Source organism: Talaromyces atroroseus, assembly GCF_001907595.1.
Source record: "Talaromyces atroroseus strain IBT 11181 chromosome Unknown scaffold_6, whole genome shotgun sequence".
Classification (NCBI taxonomy): domain Eukaryota; kingdom Fungi; phylum Ascomycota; class Eurotiomycetes; order Eurotiales; family Trichocomaceae; genus Talaromyces; species Talaromyces atroroseus.
Window position 1 is genome coordinate 470,107 of NW_017971438.1, and position 27,927 is coordinate 498,033.

At 48.5% G+C, this 27,927-nt stretch overlaps 12 protein-coding genes across 12 annotated transcripts, besides 2 other annotated features; 7 read left to right on the plus strand and 5 right to left on the minus strand.

Moving 5' to 3' along the window:
• Window positions 1-1,217: 1,217 nt before the first annotated feature.
• Window positions 1,218-4,403, plus strand: UA08_05092 (hypothetical protein; the record flags this gene model as incomplete). Its single annotated transcript, XM_020267376.1, has 2 exons — window positions 1,218-1,231; window positions 1,298-4,403. 2 exons carry the CDS (start codon window positions 1,218-1,220, stop codon window positions 4,401-4,403), a joined length of 3,120 nt encoding a protein of 1,039 aa, XP_020119725.1.
• A 550-nt stretch (window positions 4,404-4,953) lies between these two features.
• Window positions 4,954-5,670, minus strand: UA08_05093 (hypothetical protein; the record flags this gene model as incomplete). The annotated part of the gene is made up of 1 exon (XM_020267377.1): window positions 4,954-5,670. One exon carries the CDS (start codon window positions 5,668-5,670, stop codon window positions 4,954-4,956), a length of 717 nt encoding a protein of 238 aa, XP_020119722.1.
• Window positions 5,671-6,678: 1,008 nt separating this feature from the next.
• On the minus strand, window positions 6,679-7,394 carry UA08_05094 (hypothetical protein; the record flags this gene model as incomplete). Its single annotated transcript, XM_020267378.1, has 3 exons — window positions 6,679-6,869; window positions 6,942-7,214; window positions 7,292-7,394. 3 exons carry the CDS (start codon window positions 7,392-7,394, stop codon window positions 6,679-6,681), a joined length of 567 nt encoding a protein of 188 aa, XP_020119723.1.
• A 697-nt stretch (window positions 7,395-8,091) lies between these two features.
• Window positions 8,092-11,454, plus strand: UA08_05095 (ATP-dependent DNA helicase mph1; the record flags this gene model as incomplete). Its single annotated transcript, XM_020267379.1, has 1 exon — window positions 8,092-11,454. One exon carries the CDS (start codon window positions 8,092-8,094, stop codon window positions 11,452-11,454), a length of 3,363 nt encoding a protein of 1,120 aa, XP_020119716.1.
• A 353-nt stretch (window positions 11,455-11,807) lies between these two features.
• Window positions 11,808-12,943, plus strand: UA08_05096 (F-actin-capping protein subunit beta; the record flags this gene model as incomplete). Its single annotated transcript, XM_020267381.1, has 5 exons — window positions 11,808-11,836; window positions 11,995-12,374; window positions 12,441-12,710; window positions 12,768-12,815; window positions 12,867-12,943. The coding sequence occupies 5 exons, from the start codon at window positions 11,808-11,810 to the stop codon at window positions 12,941-12,943; spliced, it is 804 nt and encodes a 267-aa protein (XP_020119717.1).
• A 362-nt stretch (window positions 12,944-13,305) lies between these two features.
• Window positions 13,306-13,922, minus strand: UA08_05097 (hypothetical protein; the record flags this gene model as incomplete). The annotated part of the gene is made up of 2 exons (XM_020267382.1): window positions 13,306-13,782; window positions 13,842-13,922. 2 exons carry the CDS (start codon window positions 13,920-13,922, stop codon window positions 13,306-13,308), a joined length of 558 nt encoding a protein of 185 aa, XP_020119410.1.
• Window positions 13,923-14,240: 318 nt separating this feature from the next.
• UA08_05098 (hypothetical protein) lies at window positions 14,241-17,012 on the plus strand (the record flags this gene model as incomplete). The annotated part of the gene is made up of 6 exons (XM_020267383.1): window positions 14,241-14,426; window positions 14,780-14,918; window positions 14,980-15,023; window positions 15,230-15,894; window positions 15,950-16,479; window positions 16,510-17,012. The coding sequence occupies 6 exons, from the start codon at window positions 14,241-14,243 to the stop codon at window positions 17,010-17,012; spliced, it is 2,067 nt and encodes a 688-aa protein (XP_020119409.1).
• Window positions 17,013-17,489: 477 nt separating this feature from the next.
• Window positions 17,490-18,541, plus strand: UA08_05099 (hypothetical protein; the record flags this gene model as incomplete). Its single annotated transcript, XM_020267384.1, has 2 exons — window positions 17,490-17,880; window positions 17,943-18,541. 2 exons carry the CDS (start codon window positions 17,490-17,492, stop codon window positions 18,539-18,541), a joined length of 990 nt encoding a protein of 329 aa, XP_020119437.1.
• A 354-nt stretch (window positions 18,542-18,895) lies between these two features.
• Window positions 18,896-20,429, plus strand: UA08_05100 (Protein phosphatase methylesterase 1; the record flags this gene model as incomplete). The annotated part of the gene is made up of 5 exons (XM_020267385.1): window positions 18,896-19,116; window positions 19,200-19,699; window positions 19,761-19,851; window positions 19,913-20,166; window positions 20,227-20,429. 5 exons carry the CDS (start codon window positions 18,896-18,898, stop codon window positions 20,427-20,429), a joined length of 1,269 nt encoding a protein of 422 aa, XP_020119408.1.
• A 191-nt stretch (window positions 20,430-20,620) lies between these two features.
• Window positions 20,621-20,871: a repeat region (Identified by RepeatMasker using a combination of RepBase library and repeat library created with RepeatScout).
• A 749-nt stretch (window positions 20,872-21,620) lies between these two features.
• Window positions 21,621-21,733: a repeat region (Identified by RepeatMasker using a combination of RepBase library and repeat library created with RepeatScout).
• A 261-nt stretch (window positions 21,734-21,994) lies between these two features.
• UA08_05101 (hypothetical protein) lies at window positions 21,995-23,663 on the plus strand (the record flags this gene model as incomplete). Its single annotated transcript, XM_020267386.1, has 2 exons — window positions 21,995-22,147; window positions 22,224-23,663. 2 exons carry the CDS (start codon window positions 21,995-21,997, stop codon window positions 23,661-23,663), a joined length of 1,593 nt encoding a protein of 530 aa, XP_020119407.1.
• Window positions 23,664-24,181: 518 nt separating this feature from the next.
• Window positions 24,182-26,339, minus strand: UA08_05102 (Nuclear protein localization protein 4; the record flags this gene model as incomplete). The annotated part of the gene is made up of 5 exons (XM_020267387.1): window positions 24,182-24,451; window positions 24,513-25,046; window positions 25,170-25,983; window positions 26,049-26,179; window positions 26,238-26,339. 5 exons carry the CDS (start codon window positions 26,337-26,339, stop codon window positions 24,182-24,184), a joined length of 1,851 nt encoding a protein of 616 aa, XP_020119406.1.
• Window positions 26,340-26,953: 614 nt separating this feature from the next.
• On the minus strand, window positions 26,954-27,735 carry UA08_05103 (Flavoprotein-like protein; the record flags this gene model as incomplete). The annotated part of the gene is made up of 4 exons (XM_020267388.1): window positions 26,954-27,049; window positions 27,112-27,505; window positions 27,564-27,649; window positions 27,712-27,735. 4 exons carry the CDS (start codon window positions 27,733-27,735, stop codon window positions 26,954-26,956), a joined length of 600 nt encoding a protein of 199 aa, XP_020119405.1.
• Between the last annotated feature and the right edge of the window lie 192 nt (window positions 27,736-27,927).

Here is a 27,927-nt window from a genome sequence, read left to right on the forward strand (position 1 = left end):
AAGTCACACTTCGAAGTCATAGGACTACTAGGTCTTCGTTCGCTGCAATAGCATTGTAAGCATTTCGCTTTTTCGGTATTAATGAGAAATCTTATCATATCTTCTTGGTAGTGAAAGAATGTTGAGAGGGTAGCTTAGTACTGTAGCCAACCTTCGCATCTTTAGAATATCACGATGCTGTAAGCGAATTTGAGTGACAGTAAACTAATCAGTGTGCTCAACGGCGGATCACTGAGCATCCCTTCGAGCTTATGTAAAGCTCACTGATCTGATCACGGCGCTCAGGGTCGTGCTCAGTTCTACTCAGGGAGTAAAAGCGGCGAGGGGGTGAGCACTAAAACGGAAGGGGAAAGCCCCACGCGTCAGGGAAAATCAAGTACGTAGGTAGTAAGCAGCTAGCTCCGGTTGGGACGGACCTGACTATCAAATCATGCAGGCGTGCACCTTCCCCTCCCCCACTAGCATACAAGCACGCTTCGGTACTTACCCCCGTGGGATCCTCCTCTCCCTCTTCCTCCTCATCCTCCTCTCTCGCTCTCCTGTCCTCATTACTTCCTCTTGTCTGTTCCCCCCCGAACTATATCATTACCCCCACTGCTGTAGTAACTTGCCAAGCTGATCCTGCACTGCGAGTGAACTTCGCCGTCCACGCCGCGGACTGCTTGTACTGTTATTGCGTCATTGATGCTCCGAAGCTCTCTGTGCCGAGTCCGCGCTTCGCTGTATGAACCGCCCCAAACTGCTCCTTCTTGACATACCGCTGTGTGTTCTGGAAGCACTGCTTAACCTCTCGTTCCGCGCGTCTGCGACTGCACAAGCTGTTTAGAAGTTTCGCGATACCCGGGCCTCTGACCTATCCCCGACTGTTGCGAGGCTTCCGTCAAGGCTGTCATCTAGTATCGCCGCACTTCAGACGTCGTCCCTCTAGGCGGCCATCGGAAGAAGACACTGTCACAAGGAGCCAGGTTGCTCCGAGTATATAAACACACCTTCAGCACCTCACGCCGACTTGCCGGCGTTCCCCGTTTAACCGGCCTTCGTGGATGCCCCCCGCAGAGTCAGAGAGTTCCTTCCGTCCTGATAACCAACTGTTCTTTAACAATAGCCCTCCAACACACAACCCCATTCCAGTGCAAGAATTAACTGCGGGTGGGAAGAAGAAAAAGAAGAAGCATGGATCAAAAGGAAAAGATACACCAGCCAAATCATCAGTCCCGATGGAAGCCAACGAGTGCGTGTTACCGTTCTGTGTGATTTAGCAAGCACCTAAGCTTTACTAACTTGGAAAATGTTGTAGTATTTCACCCTCGCCACCATCACAATCCGACCCCTCCTCGTTCCCGGGAGTTGTCTTCACCCCTCCTGTTCATGACACCGCCTTGTCTTCAGCCTCGCCGGTCTTAGAAGCATTAGGCTCCATCAACAATGTCGACAGCGATACAGCTATGCGGACCGGTGCATGGGCAAAATCAATACCGTTTGGGAAAAGTCCCCCAACCGACCTGCCGGAACCTGGCTTTACTAGCGGCTCTCCCCTGAGTATTCCGACGCCATTTGAACGTCCAGGATTCGGAAGCCACGTCTCGTCATCGGCGTCTCCCCCTCCAGCGAGAGCTCGACCGACTAGCTACAGTCAAGCCGGCTTTGCCTCCTCGCGTCATCGATCTACAGATAGGCAGATGCGCCATTCAATGGGCGGCCATCTTCAAAACCAGCCTCCCCTGCCACATCTGCCCCAGGCCCACTTCTATGGAGCGCCAGAAGTGGACATTCCTGTGCCGAACAGGCTCAGTGCCGAGGATAATTATTCGTTCTGTGGCTGGGATACCATATCGGACCAGTCTTTGAAAACAAGCAAATTAGGAGGGCGAGTGCTTGTGGTGGGAACCGATGGGGGACTGGATGTCATGTCGATTGAAGACCAAAGGACACGCACTGTGGGGAGCTTGACTGGCTTAAATGGCCGCGTTTTGGATGCAAAGATACTGTCGCATACATCTAAAGACGACTCATACGCCTCTTCGCGTCCTCATGTGGCTGTCATTCTACATGGCCCCATGGCCCATAAAGAAGACGCTGTAGAGACCTCCTCTGCAGGGTCTGAGCAGAACGAGATTCTTCCCGGCTTGCCTGTAAGACCACCAAATGGGGACCAGCGACCACAGGCCAAAGATGAAACAGTATATCAAACCAGTGTGGAGATCTATTCAATCAGGACCGGGGAACATATCGCAACCCTTTTCCAAAGCAAACCCGCACCTTGTTTTGACAGCTATCCAAACCTCTCTTTGTTGGCTCCAGCACCCGTTGGAAATTTGAGACTGTTCACCACTCATAATTATGTTGTCGTCGCTTCTGGAGTGAGTGGCGAAGTATTTATTTATGGGCTTGTATTATCTGGCGCACCCGGATACCAATGCCTGGGCAAGACGTGGACTAGTGTACAATCAAGAGAATCAAGGCGCTACTCGACATCTTCTAGTTCCACGGATCAGGATGGTTCGCAAGCTGATGGCCAATACGGTACGGCTTTTACGGAAAATCCTATCGTGTCTCTTCATGGGCGTTGGTTGGCCATTGTTCCACCGTCGTCCTCGTCAAGAGCTCCGCCTCTTGGAAAAGTCCCTGCGCATCTTATACAGAGAAAGATTCCTGGCCTCGATACCCACATACCCCCATCAAAGCCGGCTATAAACTGCGCCACAGATTTAGGGGAGGGTGAAAGCTTATTCGACAAAGTTGCCAGGGGGGTGGCTCAGGAGCTCGTCAAAGGTGCTCGATGGATGGGCGATCAAGGACTTCAAGCGTGGAATAACTATTGGAATAAAGATCAACAATCGACACAAAATGGCAATCCACGTCGTTCTCCACAGTACGAGACGCAGCAGGGAACACATGGTTTGTTCCCTCCTACTCATGGCCAGGAAACATCTGGAGCATCTTCGGAGCCGGAGTTGGTTTCAATAATTGACTTGAAAAAGTTGGAGGACGGACAAGATCCCAAGGGCTCTGCGTCAGCAACGGTTGTCACCTTCCAGCCTCGAAATGGTTGCAGTTTTCTCTCATTCTCGCCGAATGGACACATGCTATTAAGCGCCAGTAGAAAGGGTGATGTTCAATATGTTTGGGATCTCATGCAAGCCAAACATTGCAGATCTGCTGTTTTCCTCTCTGAAGAATTGGCAAGCAACAGCCCCGCTACTGCCCATGTTCGATTGATAGCTCGGTATTCTCGGTTGACTACTTCGAGTATTGTGGATGTCGCATGGACCTATCCAACGGGTGAGAGATTCGCCATAATTACACGCAAAGGGACTGTGCATGTGTTTGACATTCCGCGACCTGCGTTTCAATGGCCACCTCTCCGGCGGGTGCAATCGAAAGCTAAGGGCCCCCATCCAGAGGAAAGATCCTCGCCAACAGCTGATCTGGATGAGAAAGCGTCATCGAGTAGTCCATTTACCACTGCCATGAAACTTGTAGGAGGCTCGACACAACCTATACTTGCCGCTGTAAGAAGTCGCACACCCAGTGTTAGTGCCAACTTTTCCGGGACATCAGGGTTTGGCATTTCGTCAGCAGCTGGCATTGGCGGCAAAGCCGTGGCAGCAGGCCTAAGCAAGTCTGTGGGCGCAGCCACTGGCACTGTTAATACGTTGCGTCATGTGGGAGAGAATCGTTTACACCTCACTGGTTTCGCAAGAGACCCCGTACCGTCCCGCGTGACTTGGATATCTACTCGCAACGAATCTTTACTTGGCATTGTTGACCATGGGTTATTCAAGCTGTATAAGATCAAACGGCATACAGACCGAGACAAGGCACGACGCCAACAAGCTGTTATAGGAGCGAAGGTGCTTGATCTCAAGCTACCATTGTATTTGCGGAACCCATGTGGACCTTTACAAATTGGTTTACCCGTTGACGGAAATGTTCGTGGGAGCTGGTCGTTGCCATCACATGCACCACATTCCTCATCCGCCACGAAAATGAAGTCTCAACCACTCTCGCAGGCCGAGATTGAGACCAATACACCATATCAGCCTTTCCACACGGACCGCAGAGTCAATCTTTATGTATTGCGAGACTCTGCTTCAGCCTCAAGTCACATGCAAGGACCATGGGTGTTTGGAAATGACATCCCGGCTCAGAAGATTCATGTCCGACCCCTTAATCAGAGCGATGATGAAGAAGACTTGCTAGATGGAATAAGTGGTGCTCCTGAAATGGAGAATCTAATAAGGCTTGGAAATAGTGCTGACCAAGTTGAAGAAGTTGTCATCACTACCAGGCGTAAAAAGAAGCACTCTGATGCGCCATCTATCGCGTCCCCAGCTGACGATGACGACGGCTTTTTCGAGAATGATTGTGATATTCTTGATTTTGCACGAGACAGGGTTTGAAGTCCGACTTTTCCTGTCTTACTTGGTCAACTTTGTTGTCATACGACTTTTCTATTACTTAACATTGGGAAATTTGGAGTTCTTGGTTGCATTAAATCTCCATTCGATGGGAAACTTTGGATTTTCTTTTTGGTTCTTCGCTTCGATACAGGTGTTTCGGCGCACTGTTTTACAAAGGGCATTCGTCATTTTGCTCATCTGTTCAACACATTTTGATATCTCCTGGCTAGCACCGCACACAGTCCCCAACGAGACTTCATTGACATGACTCCCATAGCATTCATACCCCTTTTCTAACACCTGTGGATTTTTGTTCCGTGATTTGACAAGGCGTCGTAGTACTATCGACTCCGAACCATTTGAAATACCCGCAAAAAAAAGGAGCATAACATAGAAAACGAGAAAAATGGTCTGGTCTGGCTTCCATCTGATATAGACAGTCGTTTCGCGTTAGTTACATGAATATATCCTCAAGAATATACAGATATTTTCTCGCCTCCCTCTTTCGCTTGAATTTAGTACTTAAACGACTCATTTTTTTAGTTCATATTCATAGAGTGAAAGGTGTGGTTTCTTCTATCCACCACGCCTTGAACTCCTGTAATCTCCTGGTCCGCTCTCTAGCCATCTCCCTACCAGTCTCCGTCTTCATCATGCTTTCCAGCTTCTCCAGCTTCTCACCAAAATGAGCAATCGACTCATCGAGCTCCCATGCCGTGCTGGACGACTTCCTCTTGGAACCCTGGGACCCGAGGTAAGTAAAAGTACGCGCAATGCCCACAGCGCCAATGGCATCGAGACGATCGGCATCCTGCACAATCGCCAGTTCATGATAGCCCGGCTGCGCGATCAAAGCGCGTACCTTTTCCGGATTTTTGGTTTCATTGGTATAGGATACGTTGGTGACTATTGTCTGGACGCGTTTTGCTAGTGTGGCATCTGCGCCGTGGCGTATGAGCGCATCGTAGACCATCTGTTTGGGGTCTATGCTTGTGCTTGCACCGGCTGCAGCGCGGTCTGCAGCAGGCAGGTATTTGTGATCGCCTATATCGTGCAGTGTTGCAGCGAGAGTGACGACGGCTGTATCGTACATTGAAGGCGCAGTGTCGGGGTGACGAGCCAGTTCGCCTGCCAGAACGCGATGCGCCAGCGACACCACGCGGTGGACGTGGGCTGGGTTGTGCGATGGGTCGTGACCTGCCATACACTCTGTCATGTAAGCTGTCATTGCCTCGATAAGGCCTTGAAGCTCCTTTGGAGTTTCCATTTTATGTACAGGTCTATTGCAACCTGTGGACGTCGTGTTGGAGCGAGGGTATGAAAATTGGAGGGGCAAGACAGAGTCTGCCGAAGTCAGCCCTAATTGCTCCCTGCCAAACCACGCCTATTCTGCAGGTATTCTATCAACTATATATTTATACCTAGATATTACATATCCCTTTCAGCACGGTTCACGTACATAAGTCTTATCAAGTAGAATGAATATTCACCATTAAATTTCCCCATCATATCAATAAGAAGCTTCTCCCCGTAACATACAGGTGACCCAGGATTCTCCAAAGTTAATTTTAGAGGATGCTGGTTTCCTCGTTGTCTGAGGTCAGATGTATCTTGGTCACTACTCCAGACTGGTGCTTGATACCTCTGATTTAGTTGGTCAATGAGTTTTGTTAGCAAGTCAGCACTCCTCAACAATCGGATGAGCAATAACATTCAGGTAGAGTATTCCAACACTTATTGATCACAGCTTCTGGATAGTATAAATTTGTGTGAAAACACTGTAAATACCATGTATTTCTTGCAGACAAATTAGAAGCCATCCGTGCTGACTGATATCAAACACTAAGAAGGGTTCCATAAACGAGATACCGGTCAGAGTAAAGCCGGAAGCTATTAGGATGACCCTTGAGTTGTCTCACTCGTGATAGCTTCACGGGTAACCTCTAGATCAACTTTGAAAGTTGCATCTAGGTCTCCGGTTGCCAATAATATCCCTATAGCTTATGTAGAGCAGAAGACAGCCGGAAAACGTAATTCCTACGCAGGATAGCCATATACATGATACATGTTACAACAAAACCCGAATTGCGAATGAGAGCTGGAAACAGCAAAGGAAATGAACCTATGTTAATTCCCATTATGACTAGACTAATAGTACATAAAGTTTAATGCCATAGGCTTCGGCGCAGTGCAGGATTTGCCTTTGTATCTCTCAACCAGGTACAGGCAAAATCCGGATTGGTTTGTACGGGATATCTGAAGCGCACTGCTTAGTTCACAGGAAAAAGGCAGCCATAATTGCACCCAGAACACCGGCAACACCTAGCTGAATGCCGATCTGGCTGGCAGCCCCGGTTTCGCTGGCACTGGTGCTGCTACCGGTGGCGGTGGAAGTAGGGGAGCTGTCTAAATCGTCTGATGAGGACGAACCAGTCCGTTGAGCTGAGCCGCCATGGGAATCCACGGCTAAACAATTCATATGGTAAGTAAATTGTCCTGTTCACTGTTCGGCAGTAGATGGAAAGGATGAATACTTACTGCCACTCAAGAGCGTATGGGAAGCGCTGGCGCTACCGTCGGTGGCCGTAGCAGTAGCAGTAGCAGGAGGGAGCGTAGCAGTGCCAGTGCCAGTGCCGAAGAATAGAGAGCTGTAGCAAGACTGCTGGCATTTGGCATAGGCTGCAGTGTCATCGGGAGTCCCGCTTCCCTGAGGACAGGCAGCGGCGCAGGCTGTAGTGTCGTTGGCCATGGCAGCGTCGGGGCAAGGCACATTATAACACACGGCATTGCAGCATGTATCCTTAGGATCACCTATTTGATTTTTTTTATTTTAATTGTCAATTCACTTGGCGAACCGTCGGGAATAGGCAATATGAAATAGTACTCACATTTGGTAGCACAGGATGCTTGTGGTGACAAGGAGGTGGTCGTAGCATCTTCCGAGGCAGCGAGAGCTACCAAGCCAGTGAGAGCAATAATGCTGAACTTCATTTTGTGCTTCTTTGTAATCTGTATGAAAAGGGGAGCGGAGAGACGTGGTATAAGGTTGTTTTAACAGGCTGGCAAGTGAGCGAATGCTAGAGAGCAAAGGAAACGATAAACAGATGCATTTACTTGAACAGGGGAGGAGAAGAGCGCGGAGACATGAGCTTTGTCATAGAAGACATGAATCTGCCATGGTTACAGGACTCCTTGGCGAAGGTAAACATAGAGATGGGTATTTCTCGCATTTCGGATTCCTTTCGATCACGGTGGAGAACAACAACAGAGCAATACAGAGAATTATTGGCTTATCAATCGGAAGGGATCTATTTCCAATCTCTAAGATTGGAAGCTGTGAGGTTCTTTCTCGATAATTCGCCCCTGACATTGGTAGATAGCGATCCTTGCATTCCATGTCTCCTGGGAGCTATGCCCATTTGTTTACCTCTGAATGATGTTGTGTCACCACACGTGTATTGAAAGAGACATTCGGAATTTGGTTGCAGAACCAAAAAGCCAGTGCTTTTCGCCACAGCAACGAGGCCAAGTTGAGATACAGATCGATGACTGATGGCGAGGAACTACGGTGCATCTACGTCACGTGCTTTCGCGACGCGCTTCTGACGCCAACCGCTCCATTCGTGAATGAATGTATGAACCACATTCATTTCGACGGGGCCAAAGGGCCGGTTTCAGCGCGCCAAACATGCCCGGCGAATTCAGTGATTCTGACCTTGATGGCTTCATTGTAAACAGCCAGGATACGGCCTTCAAGTCTCCAGAAAATGACGCCTATTCAGCGCGTCCGGCGAAGCGAAGACGCTTGAACAATGCCGCCTCTTCACGAGCAACCAGCGAGAATAACAGAACAGATTCGTCTAGCGAATACGGAAGCGATGGATTCGAAGACGACTTCCCGCTGCCGCCGCGTCGGCGCAATCGAAAATTCGAGGATGATGGAAGTGAAGAGGAACCCCAGTCAAAATACAAGATCTTCGTTCCCAAGAAGACCAGCATCCAGGAAAATACGTTTGTGTCGCAGTTGACGCAACCGCATTCAAGCCCATCTCAGATTCGAGGTCCCCGATGGAAGAAGCCAGACCCACCAGCTCAACAGACAAATACACTTGGAAATATTGGCAGTGCAACTCGATATAACAACGATGACGATGATCTCCGAGCTGCCATAAAAGCCTCGTTGCATTCCTTTGAAGAGGAGCGGGGTGGTCCGCCGAATTTAGCAAACGAAACTATAACACAAAATGTCCCGAATACAACGCGTCCAGCAGCTGCGAGGCAACAAGATGCAAGCTTTGATTTTGACGATATCCCGGAAGATGCGTTCGACTCGTCTCCATGTTTGTCTCCTTCGGCTGAACCCACTACCTCGAATCTTGTCACCCAATTTTCAAGCAGACCAGCCCTATCTCAACGCACGAATCTTCGGCAGACGACACTGTTTCAGTTGGCCACACGAGACCCAGCACAAGCAACCCGTTACGTGTCGCCTCCACCGAGAGATGAGCCACCTACACACCATAGATTGAATGACCATGCATTACAGACATGGGTATACCCTATCAATATAGGCAGTGTTCGAGATTATCAGTTCAATGTTTCTCAGAAAGGGCTGTTCCACAACCTTCTGGTGGCTTTGCCTACAGGTCTTGGAAAGACATTTATCGCTGCTACTGTGATGTTGAATTGGTTTAGATGGACCAAAGACGCTCAAATCGTATTTGCTGCTCCAACAAAGCCATTGGTTTCCCAACAAGTAGCGGCTTGTTTGGGCATTGCGGGCATTCCTCGTTCCCAGACAACTCTCCTTACGGGTAATGTTCCTCCAGGAACTCGTGCTGAGGAATGGCAGACAAAGCGAGTATTCTTTATGACACCTCAAACATTGATCAATGACCTGAAAACGGGAATTGCGGACCCAAAACGCATCGTCTTGTTAGTTGTCGACGAGGCTCACCGAGCCACCGGTGGCTACGCCTATGTTGAGGTTGTGAAGTTCTTGCGGCGTTTCAACCAAAGCTTTAGGGTTCTGGCATTAACGGCAACTCCTGGATCTACTGTGGAGGCGGTTCAGGCCGTCATTGACGGTCTAGATATAGCGAGGGTGGAAATTCGTACCGAGCAGTCCCTCGATATCAGAGAGTACGTACACTCACGCAATGTCGACGTCCAAACATTTACGAACTCCGAAGAAATGGTACTTTGCATGGATCTTCTGTCTAAAGCATTGCAGCCGAGTGTGGATCAGCTGCGAAATATGAATGCCTACTGGGGACGCGATCCATTAACTCTTACTGCGTATGGCCTCACAAAGGCGCGACAACAGTGGATGGCCTCTGATGCTGGGCGAAACGCCAATTTCGGGATAAAAGGAAAGATCAACGCTCTCTTCACCGTCCTGGCTAGTCTAGCTCATTCTATTGACTTGCTGAAATATCATGGCATTGTCCCTTTCTACAATCATTTGGTGTCGTTCAAATCAAATACCGATGGACAGAAAGGAGGCAAACACCAGCGAGCGATTGTTCAAGATGACAATTTCAAAAAGCTTATGGACCACATCCAGCCATGGTGTCGAAACCCCGAATTCATTGGACATCCAAAGTTGGGATACCTTAGAGATATAGTTCTGAATCATTTTATGGACGCTGGCGAGGGGACAGCTGGTTCATCGACGTCCAATACCCGGTTAATGATTTTCGCCCATTTCCGAGACAGTGCTGAAGAGATTACAAGAGTCCTTAAGCGACATGAACCAATCATACGACCGCATGTCTTTGTAGGACAAGCCAGTGCTAAAGGTTCTGAGGGCATGGACCAGAAAACCCAATTAAGTGTCATTGACAAGTTCAAGAACGGTACATATAATACTATTGTTGCGACATCAATAGGTGAGGAAGGACTGGATATTGGCGAAGTCGATCTTATTGTTTGCTATGATTCCTCCGCCAGCCCAATTCGAATGTTGCAACGAATGGGCCGGACTGGGCGAAAGCGCGCTGGTAACATCATCCTACTTCTTATGCAAGGCAAAGAAGAAGAATCCTATATCAGAGCAAAAGACAACTACGAGAAGATGCAAGAACTCATTGCTAGCGGCACCAGATTCACGTTCCACGACGATATATCAGCGCGCATTCTTCCCAAAGACGTGAAGCCAGCTGTTGACAAGCGGGTGGTCGAAATACCCCCTGAAAACTCGCAAGAAAATCTTCCTGAACCCAAGAAGAAAGGCCGTGCTCCAAAACGTCCTCCTAAGAAGTTTCACATGCCGGATGGGGTTGAGACTGGGTTTACGAAAGCTTCTCGAATTGGCGAGAGCAAAGGCTCTGATATCCGTGATATGTTTCAGGCGAAAAAGAAGGATAACAAAAAGCAAAGAGCCCCTGCCCCACCTGTGGAGGTTGTTACTGTCCCATCTAACGAGGAAGTGGCATTGACACCAGAACAAGAACATCAACTCGAGGTCAGATACCGCAATGTCGGAGGTACGGCGCCTCAGTTTACCAGCCGACCACGCAACGATGCCTATCCCGACATGCAGAGATCCTCTAGACCAACAAAGTCTGTTGGACATGGGAATTTAACGCGGAGAATGGTGGATGTTTTGAGAAAGATGGCTGCAACGGAGCCCAGTTGCGGTGGGAAATACAATGCGGTCCTAGACGACATCCGAAATAACGCCCAAACATTGATGAAGAACAAGGCTTCTACAGAACGCGATCTGGGCTCATCAAATAAAACCAAGTCAGGAAGGGGTTCAAAGTCTGATTTGCGGCCCTCGAGAATGACATCTATAAGGGGCAGCCCGTCAACCTCGTATGAAGACACCTTCGATTCCGCCCATGCTCGCTCCGTGCACTCCCCACAAGATTTATCCGATGACGGAAAGAATGGTTCTCTTTTTGTTTCTCAAGCGAGTCTTGATACGGACTTTGACTTCCCCGACGTCGAAACACTTAGTCGACGTGTTGCTGCTTCCAGGGCTTCTAAGTCGAGGCTGACTGTAATCGATAGTGACGACGATGACGATTTTAATTTTTTTGGCTAGATATATTCCTCTATGTTTTATTATTTTATTTTTTGCTATTTGTATTCCTCATTGGCACAAGCGAGCCCAGAGTGTATGAATCATGGAGTATGTAAATAGATCAAGCTTGCTTGGCATGGAATTAGTGCTCATGACAAATCGGAAGTTGATCTTCTTTTACGAAGCTTTGTTTCGTATCGGAGTCCACTTCAGAATATAACTAGCCTTCGTTGAATTCACATGTTGATTGTCTGTTTTGGCCAGGCTTAAGTAGCTCCGCTTGGCGGGCCGCAAGTTGATCGTCGGGTTAACAACATCCCAACTTTCCACTCGCGAGTTGTGTTGTTTTGCAATTCATTCCTCACATCTCAATCATGGCTGATACACAATTCGACAGTGCCCTGTAAGTGTTATGAACTTTCACGTCTCGATGCACCTGTCCCTGAGCAGCCAAGTTAGAAGATGCACACCACGCAGCTTCCCTCCATACCCCGCGCGAACTCCATTGCAGCTTAGCTTTGCTTCAGGGAACATTTACTGACGCATCAATATCGAATCCAGTGACCTCCTTCGTCGGCTCTCGCCACGAGATACAGGACGAAATCTCCAATCGATTACAAGCCTTGTTCCAGACCTAACCGAAGACCTCCTCGCCTCGGTCGATCAACCGCTCGAGGTGCGACGATGCGCCAAGTCCAACCGGGACTACCTCCTGTGTGATTACAACCGAGACGGCGATAGCTACAGATCTCCCTGGAGCAATGAGTTCGATCCCCCCATAGACGATGGAACAGTCCCCAGCGAGCGAGTGCGGAAGCTGGAGGTTGCGGCCAACGAGGCTTTCGATGTATACCGCGAATTGTACTACGAAGGCGGTGTTGGGAGCGTCTATTTCTGGGACTTGGATGATGGATTTGCCGGTGTTGTGTTGCTGAAAAAAGGTTTGTCGATGGTCGATCGATGGGATGTGACAATAGCCTAATCTGCGAATGCGACTGTTCTTCTAGGTGTGACCCCTGGTGGGAAGAGCTCTGGAGCATGGGACAGCATCCATGTTTTTGAGGCGACGGACCGTGCTCGCATGACACACTACAAATTGACTAGCACTGTGATCCTACATCTCGCCAATGAAACCGATGCTCTGGGACAAATGAATCTCAGTGGGAATATGACACGGCAAATGGAGGCGGATCTTCCTTTTGAATCTGATGCTAGCCACGTGGCAAACGTTGGCAGACTCGTTGAAGACATGGAATTAAAGATGAGGAATCTGCTTCGTACGTTGATTTCGGCATTGGTTTCGCATTTACAAGATAGCTAATTAATGGGAACAGAGGAGGTCTACTTCGGAAAAGCAAAGGATGTTGTTGGTGATCTTCGAAGTAAGTTCCCATGTCTTTGCATTATGAAAAATTCTTTAACGTCGTGTACAGGCATCGCTCCTTTATCTGAGACAAACCAAGAGAGAGCCGCTCATCGGGAAATGATCAGTTCTATGAGCAGGAGATGAAGATTCTGAGTTTTGGGATGCCTTGTAGGAATGAATACATGACATGGCCGTATAAAGTCCCTCGCCTGCTCACCATATCCATTGGCCTGAATTTTTGTAAATCCTGAGACTTATTCCTTCAACATTTTACTGTAGTCACCAAATAGCAAATATTGGTTGAAAGCCGATGGAAGGCCTTGGAGCGCCGTGGGGATTAGACTCTATCCCGAGGTGTATTTTCCTTGCCGGCATGACGAAAGACAATTAACTTCGTTCGTAGGAGCTGTAGACCAATCTCGTCGGTTAAGGGTCTTGATTCTATTACAAGGCGGGTAGGTAGATGGCGCTTTCCGTTTTTGATTGTAATATGTCCAGCTGAGTACTCAAGTTGAATCGGGAACCATCGGCCCAGGTTGCTGGTCCATCTGGGCGGCAGTGTCGCGGGTACGGTTCACAAATTCCCGTGCAGCAGCCCATGATTCGGCTTCCTTGTCTTTTCCCACAGTATCTTTGCGGCTGTTGAGCCAGCTAATCTCGAGAGGGTTGAATGACCCTGCTGCGGTGCCTGTCCCACCCGCAGCTATGGCGGATCCAGGAGCCGTAGCGTTCCCCGTTTCGCTCTTGAACGATCCATTGGCTGTCATAGACTCGGGCTCAAGTATTCCGGCTTCTTCGAGTGCGTAAACCTGCCGTCTCAACCGGACGTCGACTGACGAGAGAAGGGAGAAATATTGCGATGTGGCGACCTTGAACGCTGCCTTGCGCTCGTCGACCGAATTTCCCGCAGTGATTTCTGTTGATTTTGCATTTGTTAATGCTTGTATTGCGAGACCAGCAGAGGTGACAAGTTTCGCAATGTCCTATGCACGAGGAGGGTCAGGCTCGCTATTCCAAATACAAACTTTCAGGGACTCCGCACTTTGTCAATCTCATTCAGTTGTCGGATTCGGTCTGCAGATGAGAACGTCGGGGAGCTCGTCGAAGGCGCCTCCTTGTCCATTTCGACTTTGCATGAGTAAAAACACCATACAAACAGCGACTACCTGCTTGTGACTTGGTTAGGTTTGGGAACCCAAAATAAGCAAGATAAATCACGTGCAGTCCCGCCAGATCCACGCTAGTCCATAGGAGGCTTAGCGGAATATCAAGCAGCGATTTCCCCGGTCGCGAATGCCTCCATTTGGAACGTCAAATTCACCTTAAATTCACCTCGTCTCTTCGCGCTCGGTCTTGGAGACTATGCTGCCCTGTCGCCAGTATATCTAGCTTCCACCTTTGGCATCGCACGGAATACCGTTCTTTATACTAGACGATCACTATGTCTGCGCCTGGCGGCGGTGCCCCCAGTCCTGCGCCGCGCAGTGGCAGCATTGGTCCCAATGCCTCCATGCAAGTGCCTCCTCAGCAGCCTTTGGCTGCAAATCCACCAGTGGTTCATACACCAACGACTCCTGGTCCATCGACTCCTCATGCGCCTGTGTCCCAACAGAATCTTAATCAAATTGTGAGTTCCTTTTTCTACATCATAGATCGTGTGGCCCCTTTGGCAAAAGACATCTGGGGCCCGCTTGGCCAGAGCCTTCCAGATCCCGGTGCACTTTTTACTACATTATGTGTCGTCATTTGCGGTTTAGCAATATCTTTCCAGTGTACTTTTCCATATACATTGTTTGACTCCCTAGGAGAGAATTAACTTCCCCTTCCTTACACGCCGCTTCTTCCGTCTAGATACAACAACATCTTTAGCTTTATTACTTGAAAGCCTCTCAATCTCCTAACTCTGACCTTGTCCATCTGTTGCATCGTGTGCTTTTTCTTCTCGTTTGATGACATGTTTTGCTAATCTCTATGGAAAAGGTCATCGATTATCTTGCCAAAAAGGGCTACACAAGAACCGAGGCAATGCTTCGCATGGAATCTGCCAGTCAGGAAATAGATGGCAGGTCTTTGCCCCAGCTTAATGAAAATCAACGACCAAAGTATAGAAATGGCTTCGGTATGTTTATCCGAGCGTTTATAGATCTATCATGCATGTTAAGCTAATATTCAATTCATAGATCTCCTCAAGAATTGGATTGAAGACAACCTTGATCTATACAAGGTAAAGCAGACCCTCCACCAAACCACAATTAAAAGGGGTGCTAACTCGCAGTCAAGCCCGAACTTCGACGAGTTCTCTGGCCTCTATTTGTCTATTCATTCTTAGATTTGGCAACCGCATTATACCCACAGGATGCAGATCAGTTTTTTAATGCCAATAAAAGTCTTTTTCTTCCCGAGCATAGCGAAGACATACGATCACTGCAGAAAATAAGTCTGCCGGAGCACGTTCAGGATAACGCCACGGCAAAGGTATACAAAGGCAACAAATATCGGGTTATTCTCAGCAATCCTGCATTCGCCAATTTGATGCAGTTTCTAGAAAACAAATCCAAGGAAGGAGGCTCTGTCATGTCTGCGATCCTTAGTAGCTATTGCAACATCATCACCAAGGACCGAGCAGCCGATGAGCGCTTCAGTTTTGCTGCCATGCTAGGTCGTGCTGACCAAACGAGTACTTTTCCCGCAGAAGACGAGGGCATACCAGGCCACCACCCCGGTTCAGCTTACACAGGTGATAACCCTGCCATGACCGGGACCCTGCCTAAATTAAAGCTTGGGAAAATGGCCCCTGAACCAGAGTTAGAAAGCGATGTTCGTGCCGAGCTCGAAGAACATGACTCAAAGAATCCTCCTCCACCTGGTCGCGGCACTCTCGTTGAAGAGTATGATCAGATGATCAAGGAGGAGGAGGAAGAGGATGCTCCTACACGTGCTGAGATTGCCTTTCCACCGTCGACAGCTCGTGACGTTGCCATGGAAGTACAGCGGGTTAAGGAAAATCGGGATCGTTTCCGAATCGAAGGTCGTTCAGGTGGCGTTGGTGTTGCATGCTCTGTGTGTCTGTTCACATTCCACAATACTTACGATCGGTAAGTTATGATACTCAATCATATATTGGATATATTTGGTGCTAACCTCATGAAGGATGATCTGTACTGATTTCTCCGACGACAATATGTTGGTTGCTGCTGGGTTCGAGGATTCGTATATTCGCGTTTGGAGCCTTGACGGCAAAGCCATAAAAGCTACACATGAAGGCGTGGAGGAACACACTAGCACGCCTTCGAACTCGAAACGTTTATTTGGCCACTCTGGTCCAGTATATGCTGTCAAATTTGCTCCTTCAGCACAGCGTTCGGAGAATGAAATGGCTCCAACAAATGCTCGATGGCTACTTTCTTCATCAGCAGACAAAACCATCAGGCTCTGGTCACTAGACTTGTGGCAATGTATGGTAATCTACAAGGGACATGACCAACCAGTCTGGGATTTGAGCTGGGGTCCTTTTGGCTATTATTTTGTGTCTGGGGGACACGACAAGACCGCTCGACTATGGGCAACTGACCGAATCCGTCAACAACGTATCTTTGCAGGTCATGATCAAGATGTTGATTGCGTCTGTTTCCATCCCAACTCGGCGTACGTCTTCACCGGAAGTTCTGACCGTACAGTTCGTATGTGGGCAGTGACTACGGGTAATGCAGTGCGTATGTTCACAGGCCATACAGGCAATATTACTGCTATTGCATGTAGTCGGAATGGAAAACTTCTTGCGTCTGCTGACGATCATGGCTCTATCTTCCTCTGGGACTTGGCGCCTGGCCGCCTGTTGAAGCGTATGCGTGGACATGGCAAGGGTGGCATTTGGTCTTTGGACTGGAGTGTGGAGTCGACTATCCTTGTATCATCAGGCGCAGACAATACTGTGCGTGTATGGGATATTGCGCCTCCAGCGCCTGAACCAAGTACGAACCAAGCGCGGCTGGCGGCTGAAAATGGGGTTGGAGCAAAACTAGATGCGAACACGACCGCCTCTGGTACGCAGGCTTCGACTTCCGTGGGACCTGGAGGTAGCAAGAAGAAGGGCAAGGAGAACGTGGTGACTCCAGACCAAATCAGCGCTTTCCCCACGAAGAAAAGCCCCGTATACAAGGTCAAGTTCACGAACATGAACCTGATTGTTGCTGGAGGCGCTTATCTGCCATGATCAATGGCTATGTGTACAACATTATTCTTCTTCTTCTATTTATTTCCTCAATTGGATGTCATATCAAAGGCGTTCTGTTCTTTCTGGGCTTGGTTCTTTTTCTTTTTCTTTCCAAAATGATTCTCTATTTGGATACAGGAGGCGCATGGTGAGGCTTAGAACTCGAAGGTCTCCTGGGAACTACGATACCAAAAACTGCTTTCTTGTTTATATCTAAGTATTGCACCTTCATAGACCTAATTCAAAGAATACAGATATTTGACTTGGCACCTAATCTTGGGCACAGCACTCATCAATCAGTGGAACGGGGCGCATATTTTGCCCTTAAAGCTGCAGCGCCTGGGACTTGCCGTGTATGATTATGATTATGACCCTGGGCGGTGAAATCATAGCAATGAAAGACAGCTCGCCATCACAGAGTCACAACCTGTCTCACACCAAAATCCTCGCAGGAGAAAAGGAAGAAGCAAAGAAAACATGCCTTGGCACGCACACAGCTGCCCATTCTGTCACAAGCAGCACGCAAACAAAGATGCCCTCCACACACACTTGGAGCAGTACGTCAGTGAATGGCGTATTCCTGCTGATGGGGCTCACGATGTCTTGGAGATCCACAAGATCCTTCACGCTGGTGACAGCAACCATGGGAAGCAGTACAAATGTCCTGAGTGCTTGAAGGTGATTGACACCCAAAAGCACTTTATTGCACATGTCTACTACCGAAAGCACTATGGGAAATACCTCTATGGCTTTGAGCAAGGCATCAAAGGACGTTGCCAACAGGGCTCATGGCCACTTCCCTTTGACGAAGAGGCAGCCTTGATCCCACAGCGGAAGGGGGTGTTCAACTTCCTTGGTCTTCCCTATGGTCAGTTTGTCGTGAGTAGCATGCAAATTTGGGCTAACTTGTGAGAATCACATCGAATCTAGACCTGAGACACATGATATACGAGTTTGCCTTGGTCTTTGGGGAAATCGTGTTTCTGAGGAATGGAGTCGGCGTGCCCGTCGAGCCAAATCAACAGGGACTCTGGCTTCAGCATAACCCAAAAAGCAACCCTCTCTCCCTCTTGATCGTGAACCGTCAGATCTACGACGAGGGGCGCCGTTTATTCTACAGTCGCAACTCCTTCGTCTTCGATTCTCCCGACATCCCAGTGTTTCTCATCGCTATTAGCCGCTCAAATGCAATGCTCCTGCGCGAGGTGCGTTCGGAGGATGAGTCGCTTCACCAGGACCGGACAGGTTTGATTCGAGATTTTTGGGTCTGGGAGAAGGAAGATGGCTCGCAGACAGATATCTGGAGCGACGACGAGGCGTGTGGGAAACTCGTAGAGGCTCTCGAATCCGACAGCTTCTGTTTTGCGAGGCATCCACGCCGGCTTCTCCATCTGAATTCGGATCGCTTGTCACCGAACGACATTCGAAAGCGCTACAATTTCAACGTTGTCTTGGGCAGACGTCGGTATGAAAATGGACGGGAAGCTGGGATTGGAAAGGCGTCGTTTGAGCTGTATGCAGGGCTGTAGTTGGCGAGTAAAGATTGGCTATGGCTCAGCTGTAGACTTTTGCCATGATTTTTTTTTTCCTTCTATTGCTATGTAATTCTTCCTTGTTTAAGTGCCACCACATATGCACCTGATGAGCTCCTTGTCTGCACTTATTGGATAACAGGATGTTATCTGAACAGCTGAACTGCTTGTCCCTAATCCCCAGTAATACAAAAGGCAATGTATTCTTCACCCGAAGTGGGGGTTCTTAGTCTCGCCACCAGAAAGCGACCATCAACTAACTCATCTGTGCAATAAGATCATTCCTCTGTCTCTCGTCACACAGAAGCGGAGCATGTTTGTTCCTATATATTCTTTGCTTGAATGGACAACATGAGCGACCTACAAAAGGCATTTGTAAAGGCCCGGCTCGCCAAATTGCCGCCGGATATCCCAATCCCCGAAGAAAACGACGAGAGCTCTGCTGCTGGCAGAGGCACGGGCACTGGCACGATAGAAGAGGAGGATTTCGACTCGTCGTCGACATCGTCAGCTTCTTCCACGGGGACTGTTGTCCCCTCTGCAGCTCAGAATCTCTTTGCGAGGCCGTCTTTGTAGGTTTTCTTACATCTATATCATGCAACATTTCTTTCCCCCCTTTCCTTGTATACTGCTGGTTGGCTGACCTATTGCCCAGTCCAAGAAGCCAGCGGAAGGACTCAAATGATTCATTAACCTGGAGAGAGTTCTTCGCGCGCGAAATCTACATAGAGAGAGACTCGGATGACCTGCATGTTGTTCACCATGCTTACATAACGCCGCCTTCAGGATCTGGTCCTCTGTTCGTGACACACCATGGGGCTGGCTCCTCTGGACTGTCATTTGCTGCTTGTGCAGTAGAAATTCGCAAAATCCTTCCAGAGGCTGGCATCTTGTCCCTGGACGCTCGTCATCATGGAGATACTACTGTAGAATCGATCAATGGCGAATCCAAAGGTCCTGATTATCACTTGGAGACTCTAAGTCGTGATCTTGTTGCTGTGATCAGAGGGACCCAGGCACAGATGGCCTGGGATACATTGCCAGACATAGTCTTGGTTGGCCACAGTCTCGGAGGCGCGGTCATTACAGATGTTGCTAAAGGTGGTGAACTGGGTGCGAAGCTGCTAGCATATGCAGTTCTAGATGTTGTTGAAGGTACATATTTTTTTCTTCTCTCTCTCTCTGTTTGTAACTCGATGTGCTCACATTCGGATAGGCTCTGCAATAGATGCTCTACAGAGTATGGACACGTATTTGTCGACGCGACCTACGAGATTCTCCTCTTTGTCGTCGGCGATTGAGTGGCAGTATGTGTTGGCAAAAGTTCGAAATATTTGATCATCGGTACTAATACAGTACAAATCGCAGCTTTCGCTCACGAACAATCCGCAATGCCACTTCCGCGCGAGTATCTGTTCCTTCATTGTTAACAGAGGAGACAACTCCATCCGACCCGTCACGCCCTTGGGTGTGGAGAACCAATCTGGCAGAGACGAAATCATTCTGGGAAGATTGGTTCATCGGACTAAGCAGAAAGTTCATCGAGGCCAAAGGTGGCAAGCTACTTTTACTAGCCGGCACGGATCGACTAGACAAGGAACTTATGATTGCGCAGATGCAAGGTATGTAGTATGAATACATAAAGGAGTCATCTGGCCACGATTGACTCTCTTTCTTGCTAGGGAAATATTCGCTGCAAGTCCTGCCTCTCTCGGGACACTTTATTCAGGAGGACCAACCGGCCAAAACAGCGCGATTTCTGGTGGATTTCTTCAAGCGCAACGATAGAACGCCGCTGGTTTTGCCGCCCAAGGTTGGAGATATTATGGCTTCCAATGCGATGGAGAAGGGCTTCGGTGCGAAGACTGGAGGGAAGAGAGCATGACACATAGCCGGGGGGTCAACCTAATAGAGAGAAAGTACATGATGATAATAGTTCTGGCATACTTAATCTATGGATATCTAGTTAATAGAGGCAAATGCATATGCATACGCGAGTATTTATATAGAGTCGACAGCATAAGTCGAAGTATCTGTTTGCAATTTTAAAAGAAATGACGGGAAAAAATGCATATTTGACGGCGGATTATGGCCACTACGTATGTATTCTGGATTCAGCCTGTAATCCACTACTACCTAATTGGGTGAATAAATGCCTCAGGATATTGGCCTAGTTAGCCTCCTAGAAAAGCATAAATATAATCTTAAATATTCTTTTAAGTTAATGTAGATATGTAGATTATATAACTAATATTCCTCGTATTAGCTAAAATAGCGTTCTAAATCTACTATTATTATAATAATAGTATATCTTAATTATATTAGGTGTAACGGCCAAACCAACTAATCATTGCTAACTAGCTGAGTGCATCTAACAAGAACAATTTGTAGGTGTCATTCAGTTCTTCCATGGTGATTGGCATATCTGATAGAACAGAAGACCCTTCATCAAGGTATTGGTTGTAGTCCTCTGCTGGGAGGATCTGTTTCCAGACTTCCATCTGGGTAAGATGAGTCAAGAAAGAGAACGAGCAAGCGAGTGACGAGACTGTCTGCTTGAAGGGCTGCAGAAACGAGTGCGCAGTGAAAGATGGGAAAAGGTAAGTATCAGCAGTCGATCGAGTACGAAGCTGAAGAGTGGATGTGAGAGAGAAGACAGATGACTCCTCAGGCATTCGATAAATGCCGAAGCCCTGGCCGCCTTCCTCTTTGGGCCAGCGAGCTCACACCAACATCGAGCCCTGCTTTCTTTCTCTTTCCTCGTTATCACTAGTTAGATCTTCAACATTGAACGATATGGAAAGGTAGCTACATTGTTACAGCTTCGAAATCTCTTTTTAGCCATTTACCTAGAGGCTTAACGTGACAAGTGATGTTTTTTCATGACGGATCAGGCAACAAGGTAAACTACACATACACAAGCTTTTGGTCGTTATTGTTGACTGTCGTACTTCTGATACGTTGATTCTAATGGCCGATCATCCCAGTTCTCATTCGGCTTGCGAACTCTTGAACAGATGCTCCAGGTACAAAGCTTCTGATGAAGTCGTTGTGTATCGGTTTCCTAATAGATCAGCATAAATATAGCCTTAAAATAACCCCTTGAACATTCTTTTTAGTTAGATATGCAGATTATATGGTATTTCCAATACTAGCTATAACTAATCCAGCGTTCCAAATCCGTTGTTAATGTTAAAATTCCACTTTTTTACAACTATGCGTTTGTCGGCCTGAATATCAAGGCGATGAAGAGTCGCTCGCTCATGACGTCAGGGCCGCAGGGCAACCGAATCGGGAAGTCTGCATCATTTCAAGCTTTCAACCACATTGTTGCAATGTCGTGTTACGCCAGAAATATTATTATTTAGGCACAGAAATGTTTCTACTCTACTGAGTATTCCTCTGTACTACAGCGTCTCAGCCTGATCAACGAAACCCATAGCTACAAGCATGGTATCAATCTGGGGATCCAGTCGTCGCAATGACGAGGGAAGAGGCGAAGAAGGACACCAAGATCCTGACAATCGAGAGCCCGATGAGCGTACGCGCTTGCTGCCTAGGGACGCCCAAAATGAAGGGTTTTTGAGTCCGGATGACCCAGCTGTTAGTCTCCTATCAATCCTTCGAGCCTGTCTACCTAACATGTACTGAATTTAAATGGTGTGCATGGGATGTATAGGTCTCACCGTATAATCTCTGGAGTATCCGAGCTCTTCGCTTCTTCAGCAGCGTCTTTCTCGCCATCAGTTTTGTTTGGTGGGTATTTCTACTCGTATCAATCTTTGTCAGTCCACCATTGATGTTCAACCGTGGTTCTGGCTTTACCGACTTCTCATATACGACCTTGACAGTGGGCAATTTGATCATCAGTTTACTTTTCTTCGCCGTGCCGTCACGACCAATGATTATGTGGAATATTATCCTGGCGTTGCTGCTGGTCGTGGATATGATCATAATACTTGCAGTTCCGCGCATACGACTAGAAGAAGGCTGGGTGGGCATTGCGTCGACTGTTTGGGCAGCGTTGATTTCCATCTACAACGTTTTCCAGATATATGCCGTCGAGAAGGGCAAAGAAGAAGAGGAGGAACGACTGACAGGCCGTGTGGAGACCAGACGGTCTCTTCTAGAATGGACCGCAGTACTGGCCGAAACAATCGTTCTGGGAGTCGTTGCCCTCGTAGCAATCCTTCTGACCGCTACGTTGATCTTGCGTGCCAGGGATGCAAGTCTAGAGGCCCCCGGCAAAAGATATTTTGTCAACAACGGGAAATACCAAGTTCATCTCGCCTGTATCGGAAATATCACATATCCCGATGTTACTGGCGAGAAAGATAAGAAACAGAAGCCAACAATCTTGGTTGAAGCTGGAGAGTTCCCCTCGGAGCACAGTCTGCAACCATTCGTCCATAACGCGTACCAAAACGGCACTATCGACCGATACTGTTACTGGGACCGACCGGGATTCGCATGGTCGGACAATGCCCCCTCGCCACATTCAGCAGGCATGTCCGCCGACGCTCTATCCGAGGCTCTCGCCCTCGCCGGCGAGGAAGGGCCCTGGATTCTTGTCTCAGCCGGAGTCGGCAGCATTCACAGCCGCATATTCGCCAGCCGCCACATTCACGATATCAGCGGCCTGTTCATGATTGATCCAATGCATGAAGATCGGTTGCAGCAGCACATCGGAACCGCAGGTCGCGGCTTCGTGCTTTGGGGTCGTGGTATCATTTCACCCTTAGGATTGGACCGGTTGGCAGGCGCGATTTTCAAGGGTCGCACGCGCGAAGACAGGATTTATGGTAAAGTGTCCTATCAAAGTGGGCGATTCATCAAGGCGAAGCTCCAGGAGAACTTGGTTGCAGGGAGCATTACGGCAAGCGAGATTGCGAGCGCGAGAAATATTCAGACGCCCGAAACGCCGCTGGTGGTGGTTAGTTCGGGTGTTGAAGTTCGCAGGAGTGAGGATTGGGCAAGACAGCAAGAACGCATGACAGGCATCACAGAGAATCTGGTTGCGTGGGATGTGGTTCGTGGTGCGCCTCATGAGGTTTGGAGAAGTTTCGAGGGTCGGCAGACGCTGGAGAGGAGGCTTGCGGAACTTATCAAGCAAGCATAGGTAAATTTATTTTTCTTGTTTTCCTTTCATTATCATAAATTGATGAATTTGTCTTCCGCTTCACTATGCACATTTGATAACGATTGAAAAGTCCCTATTTTCTTTATACCTGACTGTGATTTTGAGAAGAAAAAGAAAAAAAAAATTGATGCAATGGCCGTCCAATGTCCTTCACGAGTTTTGTTTTTCCCTTGACATTTATTGTTAATGTAGCAGACCAGAACAAAATTTGAATGTATGATAATAGTTCGCTCCATACGTAGCGAAATATAAAACTGGATTTGGTCAAGGAACATGATCCGACTGAGTTGTGAGCGTATTTCTGGCGTGACCGTCCACTTCGAAGCATGCTGGCTCAAATTCGAGAGAAGCTCTTCTGGACGAGGGCGAGGGGGTGAGAAGAACATGTGTTTCAGACGTCGAGCTAATGCGAGCTTAGATAGGGCTAGAAGATCGATATCTGCCGTAATCTGGTTCTGCTCGACACAGCATTTGATCAAGCGCAACCAATCGTCCCGTTACTCTAGGCTAGTCCCCTTAAACCTCTTAGCAAGACGTTCACTGTCTGAATTCGGAGACACAGATCTTGGCAAGAGATGCTGGTGTTTCTGAGATGATGCAACAATGGGTGCATCCTCGGCCATGGATAGCCGAGGGCGCTTAAGGGGACGCTCACCGCTCTCCTGAAGAATTGCGACCAGGGTTGCCCATCCATTTGTATTCACGAGTTGCATACCATCCGCAGGGTCATGAGAGGTAGCCACGCGGGTAAGAAGCCTTTCTTCTTCCTACACGAAAGAAAACCCTTGCTATTAGCGTCTAGTTCTCTCTGAACAGGAACATACTTACCGGGCTGAACGTTCCTAGTGAACGCAGGAACGTGAGTAGATGAAAGTCGGACACTGCTCGAATGGCTTTCTTCGGATCGCCATGAGTGACCAATTTTCTGGCAACCGTCCGCAATTCCTGACTCTCGCCAATGACCTCTCGGTTTTCTATTGGGAAATTGCTCTCTACAAAGATAGGAGACTCGACCGTGGGGAATCCGTGGGTCAGTGTAACTAAAAGGTATTCCACGGGGAAACTGGGTTTAGCGTTCTCTTGAACGTTGGCTCCATACTCATTTATCCTGCGGTAGAAGACTTCGGGAATATATCGTAATTTGCTACCCAGGTCATCGTCGTCTTCAGACTGAACAAGCATGACGGATGGGTCGGCAGAAGGTTCGATGATATCCGCCCTCACCATCTCCGCAGCAGTGTTGGATGCTTGATATGCACTGACTGCGATGGCTCCGTCTTCGTCACCGCTCAGCACACATGTAACAAAGTTTGACCCAAAACGGCCCGTCTCACTCCACTTGGTTGCCTTAGGGTGCTGGGCCTGTTGTCGAGAAGCAAATATTATCTCCAGTGACGACAGATAATATGATTCAACATGGCGTTTGCAAATGACAGACCCATCTCCAACCCCCGCGTCAAGTAGGTCAGTGAATATTACACCAACCTTCTGCAAGCCGCAAAGACGAGCAACTTCGTCCACTTCCGCTTCGTTGGTCCATTCGTTGAGTGTGATACCGTCAACCTCATCCACTTGAGGAGGTTCGTAGATTGCCTGAACAACGGCTTTGATGCCCAGTGGAACTTCGGTATATTCTTCGTAAGTGCCGTACAGATAACCTAATCGCTGAGCACCGGACTTTCGCCAGAAGTCAAGGAGTCCATTGATCAAAGAAGGGGACGCGAATTCAACATGGTCCACCATGCGAAATTCTTGTGGCTTCAATGTGATGGCACTTGGTTGGCATTTGGTGCATATTCCTTCGGGCCATGGTGGATGACCGGAGGGACAATCTCGTTTGACGCGATAGTATGGTTCACTTAAAGGTGGCATGTAAGAACTCTTGAGTTCCGGCTTGTTTGTTGACGAGTTGATCTTTCGAAGATATGAATGGAAGGAAAGGTGTTTAATCTTTTTGTCTGCCAAGTATTCCGGAGCATACGGCTCTAGCGGCATGCAATAGTCACACATGCCCTTAGGACCGTGTCTGCACATCTTGGTGTCTCGTGGCCGGGGGATTTTCCCATCTTTCTTGTCCAAGAGATCGTCAAGGGCCGACTGCTCTACTACTTCCCATGGGTTTTGTATAATAGCAGATGGAGATTTCGGACGAGGGGGGAGTGACACGGGGATCTGTTGAGGCACGGCAGCTCCGTTAAGGCGTCGGGATTCGCTGGTAACTTTGACAGGAGGCGCATGCGATACGCCGTTCGAAACTGAGGGCTTGTCTTGGTATCCGAGATAAAGCTTGTCTCCGTGGCTAAATATCGGTCGGTCAGTGTGCGATTCAACGCAAGTCCATACAAGCTGATCATGGCTGCTTACGACAAGCCAACCCTCTCTATGGAAACACCCTGCAGGCCACTCAAGAGCCTCTCCTGTCCACCGACGCCGATGGGCTTATTCGATAGAACAATAGAGGTGGGATCTGTGTTTTCGGGGAGATGCTCAAGGATCTGGATTTACGTCGGTCAGTCAGTAAGTTCTTCACTAATGTAACCTGGATATCAGAACCTTGGCTTCAAGTTCAGGGAACAACTCTGATGGGTTAACCGTTAATCGAAACTGGCCATTGCGACTCTCAAAACGGAGAACTATCGGCCTTGCGGGGGCCATGGTGGGTGGAAGCGGGCAAGCTAGACGGTGATTAGGCTGGAGCGGAGTAAACCGACAGAATAAAAAGGAAACGAAGGACTGAAAGACTCGAATATTAGCAAATCATGCCAACAGGATCAAGACATAAAGGTGAGGTGGCAGAGATAGAAGAAGGTTGAGTTGCAGAGGATGGATTGATCGTTGATGCTGAAGGGGAGCTTCCGTCGTCATAGCTTGGGGGTCGTGGGCTAATCCCAATACGGCTAGTGCAATTTACTAAGTATTTCTATGCTCATCTCCTTCATTCGATCTCGCTCTGTATGTACGGAGTAGTAGCAGTAGTACGTAAATTGTCTTTATTCATTGTCGTCTAGTATATATTCGTTTGCAAAAAATATGACTGTAGTTTGTCAAGGAGAAAAACTCCCTCTTTAACCCCCGAGAAGAATCCGAACATCCATAGTATATATCCATCATACAACAACGCACTTAGCCGGCATCCCACAAGGACCTTCTTTCTCGTCCTTTTTAGAGACATTTTGTTTGGAAGGAGGGTCAGTCGTCCTGGGCGCCTCCTTTGCAGCAGCTGGGGTAGGTTGAGCTGCTGCTGCTTTTTCGCCGCTGCTGCTTTCTAGTCATGTGGACTTGACGCGCTCGTAGAAGGATTTGCCTTGGATCTCAGCAATTTCAAGCTCCAACGCACTAGGTTGGCGGCTGCCATCAGGGCCGGCCTACATGAAACAAGTTAGCAAATCTGATTCAGTGAGTTCTTTCCCGTTAAGCCAAGACTTACAAAAGTACCAGCACCCCATGGGCTTCCACCGTGGACTTCATTAAGGTTGGCTAGCTGGCCAAAGGAGTGCTTGTAACCAAGAGGAAGGTAGCTGAAGCCGTGGTGAGCCAGAGTGCTCATGACAGCGATGGCAGTGGACTCTTGTCCACCACCCTGAGTGCCGGTGGCAATGAAGAGACCAGCGGACTTGCCCCAGTAACCACCGCTAGCCCAGATGCCACCGGTCTTGTCCCAGAAGGTCTTCCATTGAGCGGGGAAGTTTCCGAAACGGGTTGGGATACCAAAGAGAACGGCATCGTATTCAAGGAGCGTTGCGGGTTCAGCAATGGGGTAATCGGTCTTGGGAGGAGCGTGCATCTTCGCTAGCACATCCTCGGAGAGGGTCTCGGCGATTCTAGATAAAGAGACACATTAGTATCCAATCTGGACATGTTGATGGGAGGAGCACGCACTGGTAGAGATCAGCCTGTCCTCCAGCGGCCTCAATGCCCTTCTTCTCGGCCTCTGCCAGCTTGGCAATGTGGCCCCAGGTGGAGTACTATGCGCATGAGTTAGCCAGGCGAACACGGGGCGGGCAGAGATAAGTCGAGGTGTACATACGAAAACGATAGCGACCTTGGTCATTGTGGCGGATGTTTGGATGTGAATTGGAGTTTCGCAGTGAGAGTGCAGACGAGGAATGGTCAGAGGAATGAAGGCGAAGGGCAGAGGGAGGGGGGATGAAGTATTTATAAGGGAATCTTTCCTGCTTGCTACCCCACCGGGAGGAGAGCAGCTGCACTTTGACCCTTGCGAGCCCTGCGGCGCTTCTGATTG